General features: G+C 39.1%; 1 protein-coding gene across 2 annotated transcripts in view; it reads left to right on the plus strand.

The window, feature by feature from the left end:
• The window catches only part of syt7a (synaptotagmin VIIa), a gene marked incomplete at its 5' end in the record, with an annotated part of 83579 nt that overhangs the window by 39070 nt on the left and 27832 nt on the right, over positions 1–16677 (plus strand). For both annotated transcript variants that reach the window (XM_079254342.1, XM_079254341.1), the window contains 3 exons: positions 97–200; positions 13355–13434; positions 14806–14940. In XM_079254342.1, coding sequence (XP_079110468.1) covers positions 97–200; positions 13355–13434; positions 14806–14940 — 319 coding nt within the window. The remainder of the gene's footprint in view (positions 1–96; positions 201–13354; positions 13435–14805; positions 14941–16677) is intronic.

The raw sequence follows: 16677 nt of genomic DNA on the forward strand, positions 1-16677 counted from the left end.
TTTATATTCTATACACGCTAGAAAATATATCCATGTATGGAAAAGACATCACTTATTTCTGCCTCTCATTGTCTGTGTGTATTTGTGTGTGTTCAGGCTCAGTGTCCCTCAGTGTGTTCCTGGTCTCCCTCGCAGTGACAGTGTGTGCTGTTTGGCTTGTGGCTCTTTGTGGCGTCTGTGGATGGTGTCAACGCAAGCTGGTGAGTTTACACACATGCACACACGCATGCGACATTCTTTACTCATCAGAGAGCTTTTATAAACGTTGTGAATTTATTACAAAATGGTTGTGACAATCAAGTACTGTCTTTCTGAACCCAAAACATATCATCGCTAAGCAGTACGGAAGGAAATACATTATTAATCTGAGACTGACTTTTTTGCATCAGTGAACGCACTATTACAGCCATTAAAAAACAGTGACTTTTCAGGTTCAGCAGTTAAGATTATTATTTCTGAAATATTGAAAAAAAAGCAGCCAAATTAACCAAGAAGATAAAGTAAAAGTCCTTGTTCTGCAGATTCACACACTTTTTTTTTTTTTAATTAATGCATTATCATAAATTACTGCACTAAGCTGTTATTATGAATAAATCAGCATGGAACCATTTTTTCAATGTCTGTTGCTGGATGAGTTTAATTTTACCTACTTAATTCCCAATTATTTACACTTGAGCAGTAAAATTGCCAACATTAAGCTTGTAAATCACCTTAAAATACATTCAGAAGAGCGTGAGAGGTTCACTGATAGGGCTGTCAGAAAGAACTTCACTGTTACATCTTTGTTAAATGAAAACTTTGGAAAACAAAGTGTCTTTGGGAGGGGACCTATTGCAAGAAGTTGTAATTAAGTGCTAACTTTCCATCTAAATTTTGCATTGTAGATATACAAAGACACCTGCACTGAAATACACATGTAACATAAATGTAGTGTACTGTAATTCAGCATTGTACTAAAAAAGAAAAAAGTTGCTCTGATTGCAATATTTTTTAGGGCAATCTCTCATTTCCTCAAAAGAACAGCAAGTATAATGCTGATCAACATTATTCTCTGCCCTAATTTCTGATGTTATTGTATTTATTTATTAACTATTTACAACAACTGCGTATAAATTAAAGAAAGAAATATGATATATTGAGGAGGATACTGGAAAACAACAACATATTTCACATTATTAAATCAAAACTGTTTTGCTTAGTTTTAGCAAAGTAAAGATTTTAAATTAAATTGAACTGATGTCAACTATCGGGTGAGAGGCGGGATATAACCTGGACAAGTACATTAAAGGTCAACATGGAGGGAAAAACAACAACCATGCATGCTCACTCACTAATAGGACCAATTTAGAATGAACTGACTGCATATTTTCACTGTGGGAGGACATTGAAGCAGCTGTAGAGAACCTACACAGGGGCGGGGAGAACATGCAACTCCACATAGAAAGAACGAAAAAAATATTAAAACTGAGAATGTTCTGTGAGGCGACAGTACTGCCACAACACCGTACAGCCTAGGTTTAGTTGTGCAACAAAATCTTAAGGTAAAAGCAGTTTTAGAAAGAAGTGTTTTTAGTAGCTTTAAGAAAGCTCCACAGAGTCTGCAGACATTAAGTAAAGGGGAGAGTTCCAGAGTCCTATGGAGTTCTGTCGTCTTTAGTTTTCAGCCTTGTACGTGGCACAACCAGCAGGTTTGGTCACATGCCCTGCTAGGGACACACAGATGTAGATGTTTTTCACACATGCTGTTACTTGACCATTCTGAGCCTTTTAAGGGAGAACCAAGACGTTGAAATATGCTCTGGTGTGGATGGGAAGCAACTGGAACCTTTCAAGTATGATGTGATATGACAAACTAACATGACCATTTTCAGTTGATGAGGACCACAATGGGGCAGGGGGAGCTGCATGCCCTCAGATTTACCATATAAAGAATGTTTTAATATCTCAAAAACTAAAGCAGCACAAACTAAATTTCTTTCAGCACAATCCAGCACAAATCACAAAATATTAGGTCTATTTTCCATAAACTTTTAATTAAAGATGGAGGGCTAACTTTAAGTCTCTCTGTGACTTTGCAGTTTTTTTAATCAGCAAGCGCCACTGTTGCTATGGGAACTTGCCGACCTTGTGACACTTTTTAAATGGACAGTGCACCAAATAAAATATAAACAAATCACACAAAATAAGCAAAGCATTTCTGCTTGCTAAGTACATTATTAGTTTATTGTCATCCAAACTTCTGTATTTCTTTACATTTAGAATTTAAAAATAGTGTATGTGTTTCTTCGGTGTCAGGGGTAAAATTATGGAACAGTTTAACTGAATAATTAAAGGAAAGTAAAATAATATACCAGTTAAAGAGAAGGTACAAAAACCAAATATTAATTAAATATAAGCTTGAAGAACACCAGCTTAACAAGGGATGGTGATGCTGATGTGACAGTATGTAAAGCCAGAAATATTTTGTGGAAATCTTTCCATTTTTATTGTGAAGTGGGAAATTTAAATAGCGTGAAAGAGTTGGAGCATTACAACGTTTAGTAGAAATAGGGTAGGGTTATATATGTTTAAACTTCTGCCTACTCCTTTTCAGACATGAAATGTGAAGATGTAAATACTGTAAATGAAAGAACATTGTTGAAATAAAACCTTGGAAGAAAAAAAAAAGTCAGAAACTATTAACCAGGGTCATCTGTATCAGTAGTATCAACCGAGTGTCATCACCACACCATTGTTACCCCCCCCCCCCCCCCCCCCCCCCACATTTCATTAATAATGTATAATTAGCACATGTTGCTGTTGATATTATCCAGTAGTGACTGTAGTACAAAATGATATCAAATATTAATTTTTAAAAACATAACTGACCAAGATATGTAGAAATAACATGATTAACAAGCAGTGACCAATGAAAAGCAACTTTAGTACTCACAAGTCTCTATAATAGGCACAGTTGTATCAGTGAACAAACTACAACATGAGTAAACTGTGCTGATGCAGCATTGGTACAGTTATCTCATTGAGAAGGAACACAGCGCAGATCAAAGAGACTGACCTCTGACAGAGCGCATGTCATTGTGATTATGTGGTATGAAATGTGATTGATTAAAGGGGGGCAACCACTCTTTACATACCGAGCTGCAAGCCTGAGTGCCTCTTCACTTGACTGATTCTTTTTAGATTTGCATGCCTTTAAACTTAATTGATTTCTGACTCATCTGGTGCTTCTACAATACAGGAACAGCGGTCATTTATTTCAAGTTTAATGCTACCTCAAACTCCTCTTCGAGATCACCTTCATACAGCTAAGTAACCAAGATGGCAGGCTCTACACGCCACATGCCTCACTACATAATATCATTTGCAGAGTAAGGTGACTGTACCTAGATTTCCCATTGATGTCATTCCAACATACATGGGAGGTAATGGTCCATGCTGAAATGGGACAGTGGCAGAACACAAGTGTGCTATTGTTTGAACATCACATCATATTTGATATTTCACTTGAAAATAAATGGAGCAGTGAATGACTCCCAGTTCCCTGCTGTGGATGGAGATAGTTCTGCTGCCAGCATCATGGAAAGTCTCTGAGGTCCTCTCCTGAGCATTTGCTGTACATGTATCATATTTTTATTCTGTGAAAGTGCAGTAAAGCAGACACAAAGCTGCAGAAGGTCGAGATAAGGTGAAAAACATTTGGCCTTGTGATCCTGCATTGGCATTCGGCAACCACACTAAAAACTTTCTTCTATAATGGTTTTTCACGTCAATGCATCGTATTCCAGTTACCTCAGGGTGTGTGTTAGTGTGTGGGTGGAATTAAGATGTTAATTAACGGCTTTGTAGTCTTCAGACCACTTACTTTGGGAAAAATGTCAGCTGCCCACTGGTGTGAAACTGCATTAAACACAGCTGCTTAATGTACAAAATAATTAAGTGTGACTGAGATGAATGGCAGCCACATCAATGATGAGAAATGTGTTATTGATGACATGCTAGTTTTTGACAAAGCACAAATACTATTAATCTTATTAAAAATGCTTTTTTTCCTGCCATTTATCTTATGATCATTAAAATGTTTGTTTTCTGTGTATGACTAACAACCATTAAGGCTTGACAGAAACACAATCTCTTCTTCTAAAGAAAAACAGGGTTAATAAAACTCTTTCTCTACCTTACTTTGCTTGAGCTCTTTTTACTTTGTGTGTTATTCTCCTTGGCAGCTCTTTATTCCCAGAGCACATGATTACAGTGTATATACAGTATAATTTGCATAAACATGATTGCTTTAAAGTAATACTCTGCATTATAGATGGCTACTATATCTAGTAGTGGTAAAGACATGTACACTGATATTTCCAGCATAAAGCATTGTCACTAGGTAAGAAGTGGTTAGTTTATAATGCTCATTTTATTTAAAGCCACCACAGGCCAGACCATGTCGAAAGCTTTTTATTTTTTATATTTCTGAGTGTACTTGGTGACAGTGTCAGCTTTCATAAGAACAAATGTTTGCCTGAAGCCTCACGTGTCAGTTGCGAGTGGGCCCATGCCAGTTGTGGTTATGATTCATAGGTTAATAGACAAGACATTTTGGGTGAGTGTTGCTTGGTATTTTAGCTTTGGCAACCAGTACAGTGAGTTTAATTTTAAAAGTCCTTATGTGCAGTCATCCTGAAGCCTCATTCCTGCTTAGCGGCCTGTTATTTAAGCCCTCTGGATGTACGGTGCATTATGCTTCTTTCTGCTGCCAGTTTGTTTCTGTTCACAGATTCATCAGCATTATATTTTTTTTAAACATGTAGGTCAGGAAAATGTAAACCTTTTTATTTCTTTAAATCAGCTGATTCCATTTGACTTTCTCTGTGATTGTAATGGGCAAAAGCCAATTTGTAAAGAGAGACAACAAAACAAAGATACAATTATTAGTTTAAGCTGCCATAATAAGATTATTGAGCTCCTGTGTAGTGAGGCTGATGGTTGTCAGCAGGGGCTTGTGTTGTGGGTGGTGGGAGAGATTTTCAGATATGCGAGGAGGTGCAGCTAACATCTGTTTGAGCAGCAGTGGCTGTTTGGCACTCACAAACCTGCTGCCTGTGAACATTGTGCTGTTTGATCCATGTCATAGTTGTGAGTAGAGTAGAGATCACGCCTGACTACAGATAAAGCCGGACTCCATCTTTGTTGGTTTTTCTTTCCAATATTGTGCTTGCATTAAAAGCATAGTGATGATGGCAATTATGTCCATGAGAGGAGAAACAAGAACGATGATACAACTTTAAAGCAGAAATTTCCCTGGCATTGCGGGAATCATAATACCAGCACATAATGTGGATCTGCAGTCTACATGGGGAACATCAAAATGAGTGTTGGCTGTCTTCTTAGCACTGCTATATCGTGCGCTGTGACTATACTCTATAAATTACTACAGAGGAACACAGGTATATAAAAAAGTTTCTTTACATACAAAAAAACAGGACTGTTGCTGATTTAGTAGCAGACAACTATTTTAATAGTGCACTCCTCTCTAATTATTGTGGGATGTGGGTAATATTGAGTGAGCATGTAGACTCTTGTTGCCTGCTAATTCACAGCAAACAAACACAGCTGGATGTTGGAAGGCAGTGCACTGCCAACGGAGACAGAGAGAATAGTACTTTTAACTCTGTCTCCTCTCATGTCGGGTTTCTCCAAGAAAACTCTCAGCATCACCCTGGGCAGTCCAACACAGCATCTTTTCTCACTTATCTGCAGTTGCAGAGCAGACAATAAAAAATCTGGATTTCTGCTTGTGGATCCTCAGTTGCCCCTGTTTTTGCTTTCTTATTCAAACATCGTCAAGTTTGAACAAATGACTCTATCAGCATATGAACACATCTGGATCAGTACAAATTAATATAATATTTAAAATATTTAAAGTACATAGTTTCCACAATGTGTGTGTGTGTGTATGTCTATATATGTGTCTGTGTGGGTGTATTTTTTCTCTTTTATAGTGTAAATGATAACAGTGACAACCGCAGTATGTAAACGATTTCAGCATAGCTTGTTTATTAGCAGTCTGACTGAGAGAACCTTCTGTTCTTATTTTATGAGATAGTTTACTGCTAATTTTATGAGCTGACATTACCATTAAATACTTGGCATATATGATAGTTATTGCACTGGTTTAAAGTGATGGTTTCAAGTAGTCTATATGATAATTATTCTGAGACAGCCAGCTGACTGAGAGGAATGTGCCACAAAAGCAGTGCTGGTGTAGTGGTAGCTCTCCAGTCTTTGATTGAAAGTTTCTTCCCTATAATAAGGGCACTTTGAGTCAAGTAACTTGTCTGGGTTTATGATTTTTCTACAGTTAAAAATATAGAAAACCGATACCTCTCTAAAACATGTGCTCTGAAGTAGAGTACCAGCTTCTTCAACGCATCTCGAGCAGACAGAGCTGTCAATCAAACTCAATCAACGCAGCCTTGAGGGGATCCAAAAGGTTCTGCCTATAATTTCTTATCTTATAATTCTTCTGGAGTTAAAAAACAAATGTGCCATCCAGCTGAGGGGAAAAGCAAACTGTAAAATAATAAATCAGATGCTAAGGATTTTGCTTGGAGCAGGGAATCTGAACAATATGTTGTAAAATAGAGTAATAATCTTAGTTTTTTTTACTTTTAAACCAAAAGAAGGAAGACAAGAACATTCAAGATAATAAGGGAAATGTTAAAGGAACAATTGTATAATTGCGTTAGAAAAATTGACTATTTGCTAGAAGGGGGATGTATTACCAACAGTTTTAGGTCCAATTTTTTGTTCAAGTACAACAACATAACTTCCTCCTCTGCTCTTGTCATGATTATTACAGCAACTACAGGGCTTTGCCACTTCAAAATTAAGCTGGTTATTTTGGGACTTTCTCAGACAATCTCCTGTGGAAGGATTACTGTAATACTGTATTTCCAAATAAAATACACCTGAATGAGACTTGACTGGAATCAAGTTTTATTTGCAGAATCAATTGAAGTGCTGGCCTGGTTTGCTCCACAAAAATGAAGACTGCACCCAAAAATGGTAGCCTAGAAATCCAGGAAGAAAACTTGCTGTCACTCCCAAGTTTGCTGATGTGTCTTGACATAGACATTATATCAAATAGTGACTCTGGCTGGTTGGATGATGTTTGCTAAATTGTATGTGATAAAGATGGCTGAGAGGTTCCAGCGGGGACAAAAGCAGAGATTTCTACATATCTTTTAATAACAGTAAATCTGACGCCTCTCAATCTGCCAGCAAATAGAAAAACAATCATTATTAATTTTTCACAGTGTAACCGACCGATCTTTCAACACTACAGTGTCTTCATTGTAGACAGACTCTACAATTGTTTAAGCAGGAGAAATGATGCGTAAATGTAAATTGTGTTGTAATTACATCGTGCTTTTCCAGTGTAAAGCACTTTTAAATCGCACATTCACCCATTCATACACACTCATACCCAATTGGGTTTAGTGTTTTGCCTAAGGACACTTATGCATGTAGTCGGGGGGAAAACTGGAATTGATCTACTGACCTTTCTGGTTGGCAGACGACTGCTCTTCTACCTGAGCAACAATATCTCTCTGTATTTAATCAGTTTATATTATTATGATAAAAATGATATCTCTGTTGACAAATTTGGATTAAAAAACCATGAATCAGGATGGTATTTGGTAGTAATATGATATTTGTTGTGATAGACAGACTAATCTATGGTACCGGGTTATAAAAAAAAAATTAATATGCTCCTCTGCTGTTTAAAAGTCAGAAATGTATTTCATAGTTTCTTCTTCATACGAGCTGGAGCTATTATGAATTAATGACTCAATGCCAGACACCACCAAATCCTGTGATCACCGAAAAATCCACTCTAGTGCAACAAAAGCCGGAGGGTTGGATTGTGTGCTTTCAGAGCTTTTTTTTTTAACCCACATTTGGGGTATTGACATGGTTTTCTTCATTGTCTCCTGTGTCATGTTGATAGAGCTGCCGAGCTTTGTCATATTAATCACTGTGGATTTTTGCTGCCTCCACACCTCCCTTGAAGATGGAAGCAGAGTTATCCCTTCTTGTGAATGAGCTGGAGCGATTGTGTAAAGGAGGTGTTTTTGAAGCCATGTGGATGCATGGAAAGGAAGATGTGTGTCTCAGTGCAGAGTATGTGACTCCCTCCTGTTTTCATATCAAATCCAATTGGGACTGTCTGTCAGTCATTGTTTCACACACTTCACCATTTGCACCTGTCCCTTCCTCCCATCCCATTGTTTCACAAGCTGCTCTTCACTGTCTTTTTTCCCTCTCCTTCTGGTAGCTTCTTTCTTTTATTTTTCAATTTCATTTACATTTTCAGCTCTTACTCCTCAATCTGTGCTGGACTCTCACACATCCTTTGAGTCTTCCAGTGCTTTAGTTGGAATAAAATAAGTGCTGGTACTCCCTTAATGACTTGCTGTCAGTTTGTCATGCAAATATGGGACAAAAACATGGGTGGTACTTATATGTAGAACTATAAATTGATCTGTAGATTAATAATTTTATTGCACAGAAATGGCAAAAAAAACAAAAAAACAAACACAGCAAGTTCTAAATCAAATCCACATTTGTCAAATTCAAGGTGACATGAAGACACTTTTATGAACTTTAAGCCTCATTGCATAGACATTAAAAATAACACTGAAAAGTAAATACATAAAATAAAAGTTTATTAACCCTTTCATGCACAAATTAATATTAAAAACAATGTAACATTTTTTATATACACACAAATACTGCACAAATATGCAATGATACTTTTTTGTTGTTAATTTGTGATATTTAAAATTTTGTATGATTTATTTTAATATACTTTACAAAATAGTTGTAAAATAATATATAATCATAATTATACTTCGTAAATCTTCTGTAAAATATAGCTGTATCGTTTTCTTTTCCTATTTATCGCAAAGGCAAAGACAAAGTTTCATAATTACATTATGTTAAATTATACCACATATTTATTTATTTTTCAGTGAGTGGAAATGTATTGGATGACTTTTTTTTTTTTCTTTTTTTTTTTTTTTTTTTGTCTTGTCCAGCATTTAAGCAGCAGACTGATGTTCTGGATGCTGTGTTCTGCTGAGCAAATTTATTTTGCCAAGGGGAACTTTTATAGATGTAATGATCCCCTTGTATTTCTTGATTCTTATTTTATTTTTCTATTTGCTTTGGATAATAGTTTGTATTACAGAGTTTATGCTGCTGGACCTGACCGGAAAGGACAGGAAAGGGGCAGAAAGAGAACAGAAAAGAGAACATAAAAAAGAAAGAGATCAATGCATACATGTGCACATGCATACCCACCTACATATATATGTATTTACACTCGCACATACATTTTATATATATATATATATATATATATATATATATATATATATATATATATATATATATATATATATATATATATATATATATATATATATATATATATATATATACACATATATACATCCAGGAGAACCCAGAGACCCAGGTAACCGACAGTCACCCCCAGGCACAGACCCCAACCACCCCACTCCGGAGCCAGCCATGCATCCGCCAGGAGGTGGCGAAGGAGGTCCCCAACCAGAGTCCCCCGCAGTCAGGGGGAACAGGCCCCAGCAGGCCCAGGCCGCCAAGGGCCGATCCCCCCAGGCACCGGCCACCCAGGGCAGACAGAGCGCAGGCCCCAGGGCCCCAAGAGCCCGAGAGCAGCCCCCCGCCCCCACAGGCAGAGGGCACAGCCCACACCGATGGAGGACCAGGATCCCCAGACCGCCACCTAGCGGCAGCCAGGTCGCACCCCAGTGCACCAGCTGCGCTCCCCGGGTACAAGACACCACCCCCCCACCACCAAGCCACACACACATATACATGCATACCCTCCCTCCCCCAACACGCACTCCCCTCTCAACCCCCATCCACACACCTCTCCGCAATCCACACACATCTCCCATCACATACACAACACCACCCCACCTCTACTCACTCACCCATACCAAGTCACACAAACCCCAACCCACCCCGCCCCCACACACGCTCACACCCCGCCACCCCATCCCTCTACTTCTACCCAATCACACATGCCCACCAAACACCCCTCCACCACCCACAGCCCCCCCTCCAAACTTCACCCTCACTCACACATCCCATTCCGCATATACAACCCCCCCAACCCTAAGCCCCCACCCCCCCATACACACACACACACACACACACACACCCTCACTCCTCCAACACAGGCACACCCCATTACATACAACCCACCCACCAACATACCCCTCCACACACACACACACACACACACACACACACACACACATCTACTCATCCGCACACATCCCTATCCCCTCACCCCCCTACCTACCTATATCCCCAACCCTAGACTTATTTAGCTTATTACCAGACTAATTTAACAGTGAATTACTAGACTACTACACTTTTCCTCTGTGAAATATGTTTTTCCCAGCATTAGGCCTGGTCCATGCCCTTAGCAATATTATCATCTCTTTAATCTAGAAACAATCTTCAAAAACTCAAAATACTGACCAGCCATACACTTAGTTTGCAGCATCTGACCTTCATTGTCTGGTGTAGTAAATGACTAAAGTAGCACTATTGTCATCACTCAACTCTTCTCCAGTTCGTGTCCTCAAGCCCTTTTTGAGCCAGGCTAACATTACAGCCGCAAAAAATTTTTTTCTCCGCCTTTACTCTCATTTAAAGCACGCCCACTTCAATGTAAACACAGAAGCAAGTGAACAACGTGACGTGCGGCGTGACGTTGCAGGCTACAGCAAGTGTTGTGCGTCTAAACCGTGCTTATCAATACATTTATTTCGAGGCAACTTTTTATTAAAATCAACAAGTATAAGCTGTAATATGAAGTCGTAGGAAGGTGTAGGCCACTGATTGCTGAGGAAAGCCGGTAAATGTCCCAGTATGCAGTATACACTGTAAAAAAACAGCCCCGCTATGCAAAGGGATAGAATTTAAAAGTGCCGGTACTGCGTACCGGTGCATACCAACCCACTTAAAGAACTGAAAATCTTCCCATCCCATCTTCCTGAAAATTTTACAGTTTTGTTGAATGACACAAGATCTTCCTTTGATAGTTTTTCTTGGCTTCATAGTAATATAGAAATTGTCATGCAAGAATATTTGTTGTGGTTGTCTAATAGGCAGTTATAAGCGTCTACCTTGTGGGCTTGCTCTGTTTTGTGGCTCCAGTGATATTAGTGTAAAACATGCATACAAGATTTGTGTACCCAAAAAAGAAAGCATTTACAACCTGTATTTATTCAGTTTGCCTGTCAAGCAGCAGTAATAACTAAAAAAAAATGCTAATTTCCAGATAATAATGGATCAAAATGGTCCCCTAACATGTTCTTCCAACATGTTTTTAAAGTGAATATAAATCTGGAAGTTGTTGGTTAAATTTGAAACACCCCTTCTAAACACTGTTTTACTGGTCATCCTGCCAATGTTTATTCATTTGTTGACCTTTTTATTTCAGATTAGTGCTGATTATACAAGAGATGAGCAGCATTGTGTCTTTGTGAGTAATGAACAACATCGGTGGTGTCATTGTAGGCTTTATCATTTTTTCTCAGCAGTGCTTTTGTCAACTCTGGCTTTGCTACAGTTCCAACAGCATCCAAAGTCACAATGCCCATGGTTTTATAGTTTATATCAGCCTGCACATGGGTCTCTAAAACTCAATACTGCATACAGTATGTGTGGCCTGTGGCACAGCTTGAATTTCCATATGATGCAGAGTATTGATCATGTGGCCTGGAGTCAGTATGAGCCTCATACATAATCTCTGTCTGATTGTCTCTGTATGTCTCTGCATATTTAGTGCTTGGATGCTTCGATTTGTGTTTACATATTCAAACTGCGAACTGTGTGTTTATATGGTAGTTAGAACTGCATCGTAGCAAAAAGGTTTCATGGTTTAAATCTCAGTGTTGGCCTTTCTGTGTGGAGTTTACATTTTGAGCATGCATGTCAGGTTGATTTATATGGAGGACTGAATCTGCCAAAATAAAAATTAATTAATTAATTAATTAATTAATTAATTAATTCTTTTTATTAACCATTAAGTCCAATTGAGGGTCATGGAGAAGCTTGAGTCTACCCCAGCAATCATAGGCGAGAGGAAGGGTGCACCCTGGACAGGTTACCAGTCCATCACAGAGCAAAATAAATACAGAAATATGAAAACAGGTCAATAAACAAATTAATGTGTCAATAAATACCAGAAAGGCCCTTTTTTCCTTTAAGAAAACTATAGGATGTCACCAAAGAAAAGTTTTGCCATGGTCTTGTAAAATCATTCTCTGGTCTCCATCTTTGTCAGTTCAAGACATGTTCTTTAAAGTAACTACTATACGACTATCAGCATTACCCCTCCCAGTTTGCTGGAACTTATGAGATGGTTTTGGTTAGGTTAGAATTAAAGCTTCACACTTGTGTTTAGTGTTAATGGCCATTTTGTTTAGTTATAGACAGAGTATGAAACTGGTGACGTTTAAGAGCCTGGGAACACACATGTACTCCTCCATAACAGAACCTGAACCCTCCAAAGCTGGAGATTCATGCCTTGCCACCAGCAAACAAGCTTACCACAGTTTATTGACCTCTGACCAATTTAAAATCCGAGCCTAGCCAAGCTGTGCTGTTTGAGTTAAGGTGTGTAAGAGAGTTTTTCTGCTGCTGTTTTCTGGAATGACGAATCCTCCCCTATCCTCGATGTGTATCCAAGCATCACTTTCAGTGTTGCATTCATGGTATTTGTGTGGAAGGACAGCTTTAGACTGATCCCCAGCATGTTCCTCTTGTAGAAAAGTGTCAATAGAGATTATCTGCAGTGTCACACATGTGAAACACCTCTAACTGTAATGAGCTTTTCTAGAAGAAAGCACAGAGCAGACCTTACCATTGCCATTATTTCTATGGTTACTGCAGGTCATGCTCTAGCTATTTAAAATCAAGCCTGCACTGGACTTTCCAGAGGCTTCTCTCCAACACCCAGCGGATTACCTTAAAGAGGCAATTGCCATGTAAATTTCAGGGTGGTGCAAATGATAATCATAGTCAGAAATGGCTCTTCACAGCAGATTTGATTTGACTTTGATTAGTGTAATCAGGGTGCCATGAGGACTGATGGCACGGTGTTCCTGATATAATAGTAGAGGCATTTACACTTTAAATTAGTGCAGCAAAAACACAACTTCAAAGGACAAATCTAAGCTAACCTTTTGTTTCTGTGCTTCCTCTGTCATCCCCTCCCTCTTCTTGGCTCAAGGGGAAGAGGAATAAGCAGGGAGTGGAAACAGCAGACACTCCAGACTCTGCACGTGGGCGAGGGGAGAAGAAAGCCATCAAGTAAGTGCCTGGTTACTGGTTGGGGTAGAATAGCTTGGTGATAATGAACTCCATTTGGTTCGGCTTCGAGTCCCTCGATGTACACCGCACAAACAATACAGAAAATGAGCTCCCATTGTTTTATCTTGAAGAGCACAATCTCTGCAAGAGCATGTTTGGGGAGACAATAAAAAGAAAGGTTAATGATTTAATCAGTCTAGATTAAATCTGCATCATCCTAACTGTGAAGCTCTTGGCTGGAGAAAGCTTTTCCTGCATTTATCTTGTACCTTGTAAGATCTTTTAAATGCCACAGCTCTGCATTGCAGTAAATTGTGCAGGTTCAAGGAAAATGAGAGACACTTAAACACTTATTGTCAAATGCTTGACTTATGAATGTTTAGGATGTTTTTTTTACAGGGCCCAGAATCAGATTAAGGCATTTTGTCTTCTTGGTAAAACAAGGCTATAGGTCAGTTCCAGAAAATGTCAGATATTTACTGCTATGTGTGCCCCTGTATTCTCTGAAATACCTCTTATAACCTGCTCATCCCAACTTCTCCTCTATAGCTTGATTTTGCTGCAGCTATTTTTTCACTGTGCTTTTCTTTTTCTTTCTTTTTTGTAAAGACAATTTTAAGTACTAAGAAGAGGCTTCTTCTTGTAAATGTATTTCGACTTGGGTTCTTCAGTATCTTACTTTTTGCATTCTCTTTCTCTCTGGCTCCAGCAGCATTGGTGTGCTCTGTTGGTCATTTCAGCTTTCAACCTCTTTCTTGTTGTGCATTGCCTTTTTCTCCTGCTCTGTCCCTGTGCAACAGCTCTTACCACTTCTGTCTGACTTCTATGACATTAGTGATTTTTCTCACCCGTTTTCCTTCAGTACTTTGACTTTTTATCTCACTGCCTTGTGTCTCATGTTCATGCTTTCGCACTGCTCACACCAATGATGGGGGGTGGGCAGACTTCTTAATGTTAAATATGTCTCTTGATTTGTGTCATTCTTGGTGAACAGAAATATAATCATATGCTGCATATCTTAATTCAATTATGATCTTTTTATTTTGCAGTCTATCTTTCTCTTTGTCTTTGCTAGTGTGCATTGCTTTCTGAAAAGCTCCTGTGATTGCTCTTTTTCCCTCCAGGCTGCCCCGTTTTTATTTTTAAATCCAACCACTACGCTGAACTCTCTACTTCAGGTAGAAACACTGACTTAGATCGTGGCCTGTTTTATTTCAAATCCTCCTTTGATGCAGCTGCAAGAACAATCCTCATCCTCAAGCCAATCCCGGCATTGTCTCCACAAGGAGGAGCACCTGTTGCGAATACTTGGTTAGTGCCAAGGTTGCTCGTAGATGTGTTGCTCTGACCTTTCTCTCTCTTTGGCCACAGTGATCTAGACAGAGACTTTTGGAATAACAATGACAGCAGCACAGTGCAGCAGAGGTGGAGCTCCTATCCGCCCAAGGAGTTCGTACTAAACATTTCTCCCTATGCCCCATATGGAGATCCTCGCCTCACGCTCAAGTGAGTCTTGGTCCAAGTCTGGTAAGAGACTTCCCACTGAGCAGGGCTGTAACGAGGCAGGGGCAGTGCCAGTGCCAGTCTCCCTTTTCCTTCTATTCCCCATCTTCCTCCTTTCATTTTCTTGCCATCCCTGTTTCCAGCTTCACTCTTCACACATCCCTTTTTCCTTTTTTGTAGTCACCACACTAGCCACTCTTCAAATAGACACATTGGATGTGGATGTTAGTTGTTTTAATAATCTTGATTATGTTTCTGTTCCTTAAGACAGAATCCTCTCATGGGTAATTGGGGATATTTAGCCACAGGCATTTAGCAAAAAACCCATTTCATAAATGTCACAGCTTTGCAATCTAACAAACTGCACATTTGCAGACCCGTTTTTGTTGTATAATGTCATTTCTACCGTCAATAGTAACTACAACAACAACAATAACCCTTTCAGTGTTGGCATACTTGAGGGCACAAATGATTACTAATGATTAGTCATAATTTGGTTGAGAAATGTGAGCAAAGGAAATGCCACACATGCACACAGACAGAATCCTCGAAAAGTCATTTGACTATTACTGCAGTGACAAAGCAGCACAGCTACGTAATCCCCCTTCGGCAAGTTTCTGCTGCTTCTCCTCATATTGTGTCACCTTTAAATGAAGCACATGTTTAGATGCCCCCTCACTCCCTACAGCCCTGCCGCTCCGCACTAACTCCTGACTTCTAACCTCTCACCTTTCTCCCATGGAGTGACCATGGAGACGGACAACCCTCATAGCTTTTGCTCTCCAAAAGTGATGTGCATACTTTAACCAACCTTTTTTTTTCTTTTTTTCTTTTTTTTTTTAATCATCTTTCTGCCGACTCGGTCTTTGCTTGTGTGAACTAAAATCTGCCAATTGTTGTTGTTGCTTTCATTGTGGAGGGTTGACCGTTGCACCAGGTTGCAGTGTGGTGCCAGTGCTCACCTGCAGTTTACATCCATCTGTGGCTTCTTTCCAATTCCCATTAATATAATGTCTAATGTGTACTGCACTAACATTGATCCACTTGAACTGCATCTTTTGTCTATCATTTTGGGAGACAAGATAACAGTGTTTTCCTTTTCTTTTTCATTTTCTTTTTTTTTTTTTTTTTTTTTTTTTTTTTACAATGAAAATCTTCTTCCCCCCTCGGCTGGTACTTGAATCCAATAAAAACACTAGCAAGGTCATACCTATTTTCCTCTGGGCACTGAGAGGACTATAAGCGTAGACATCCGGCTACCAGGCAGCTTTCTGATAAAGAGTCTAATAACTGGTCATCTTTACTAGACCTGATGATGAATGTGTGTCAGATTGCCTGGAGAGAGGAGGCAGCAGTGTGCTTATAAACGCAGTGGATGGTGACTCTGCCTTAGGATGATGGTTGCTGATCTCAAGACACCAGCTTTAGAGCTTTTGTGTTTCTGTGCTGAGAGGTTTGTTTTTTATTAAGCCCTCAAGGTTGTCATTTTTTGCTCATAAATTTGTTTTTCAGCAGGTTCTGACTTTACATGAAAAGAAAAAATAGGTGGACCTCAACAGTTGCAAAAATTGCAATGTCTGCATTATCTGCATCTACATTCTCACTTATTTGTGAGCCAGTAAAAATACAGACTTTCAATTAAAACTTGACTACATTGTGATGATGTCAATTCACACAAGGAGAGGCAGTGACAACCTCCTGACTCCAACCAATAATATGTAGCTTAAGCCAACAGACAGC

This window comes from Telmatherina bonti (genome assembly GCF_933228915.1).
Source record: "Telmatherina bonti genome assembly, chromosome: 2".
Classification (NCBI taxonomy): Eukaryota; Metazoa; Chordata; class Actinopteri; order Atheriniformes; family Telmatherinidae; genus Telmatherina; species Telmatherina bonti.